Here is a 1,303-nt window from a genome sequence, read left to right as displayed (position 1 = left end):
CAAAGAGGAGAGTGAGTATCCATTTTACGTCCTGATAGTGTAGTATCCGAGTCATCAATGCTTATTTGAAACTCGAGTTTAATTTAGAGACTGTAACATGCGGTAGATTTTTAAGAATATATGCATAAGAATTCATAACATCGTGTCGACCACCAAGCGAATGATGAAGTATAAACATCCTGGCTTTTCGTGAATCATGATCGTGCTTGAAGTCAGCGTTGCGACAAACCTAAGACGATTAAGACGTAGTCACTCTTTTATTCCAGCTCTCATGTTATTTTCTGTATAATTGTTCAAGTTATTTGAATGAACGTAAATCTTTACACTATCCTAGAAATCCTCATTATTAAATCCCATAAATTTTGGGGGCTCGTCCGAGATTACCGCGAGTTTTTGGGAAAAGTGCAAAGAATTGTGCAAAGGATTACCTTAGTGATAGTTTTCTTTGCGAAGAAAGGGTTTTACAAGCTTGTGAAAGTTTCAGTTGATAACATGAGTGTGAACGGTGATGATACAGATAAATTCTTGTCTGATAAAGTTGATTCCCTGAAGCTGAACGAATTGAAAGAAGAACTAAAGAAGAGAAAAATGAAGACGTCGGGTAACAAGGAAGAATTGGTTACTCCTTTGAAGACAGCGCTTGCTTTTGAAGAAGAGCACGGAGATAAAGAAGCAGAAAAAGATGAAACTGGAGAGGAAGATGGAGAAGACGAAGAAAACTACAGGAGCGTTAAATACGATGACGATGATGCAGAGGATAGCAGCGATAATGATTCCAGTCATAAAAGTACAGGACGAACGAAACATTTGTTGACTTTCAAGGATGTTAAAGAGACAATGGATATGTTCAGCGGCGATAATTCCATTAATGTAAAGCAGTGACTGAAAGAATTTCAAGAATTGGCTGAACTTTGCGATTTGTCAGATATTCAAAAAGTAATATATGCGAAGAGTCTGATAAGTCCCTGAAAAATGAAACACGGAGACATTTTTTTTGGCCAAATTCGGTTTTATTTTTCAACATACTCTCCTTTTAGGTCGATACAGCGAGTTCAACGATTTTATAACTTTTTGATACCGTCCGAAAAGTACTCGATCGGAAGGTCTCCAAAATACGCCTCAGTTTCAGCTATGAGCTCCTCATTTGAGTAAAAACGCTTACCGGTGAGCCATCTCTTCAGGTCAGGGATCAAGTAATAGGCGCTGGGGGCCAGGTCTGGTGAATACGGTGGCTGAGGAACCAATTCGAAGCCGATTTCATGCAATTTTGCTTGTGCAACTAACCATGAATGAACAGGCGCAT

At 38.9% G+C, this 1,303-nt stretch overlaps 1 protein-coding gene across 1 annotated transcript; it reads left to right on the top strand.

Annotated features, from left to right (window-relative positions):
* The first annotated feature begins 492 nt into the window (after window positions 1-492).
* Window positions 493-882, top strand: LOC117182576. Its single transcript, XM_033375664.1, has one exon. The coding sequence runs from the start codon at window positions 493-495 to the stop codon at window positions 880-882; it is 390 nt and encodes a 129-aa protein (XP_033231555.1).
* The last annotated feature ends 421 nt before the right edge of the window (window positions 883-1,303 follow it).

Source organism: Belonocnema kinseyi, unplaced genomic scaffold, assembly GCF_010883055.1.
Source record: "Belonocnema kinseyi isolate 2016_QV_RU_SX_M_011 unplaced genomic scaffold, B_treatae_v1 SchBZDm_566;HRSCAF=637, whole genome shotgun sequence".
NCBI lineage: Eukaryota > Metazoa > Arthropoda > Insecta > Hymenoptera > Cynipidae > Belonocnema > Belonocnema kinseyi.
The sequence above is the reverse complement of the archived record's forward strand: the minus strand, read 5'-3'. Positions and strand labels throughout refer to the sequence as shown.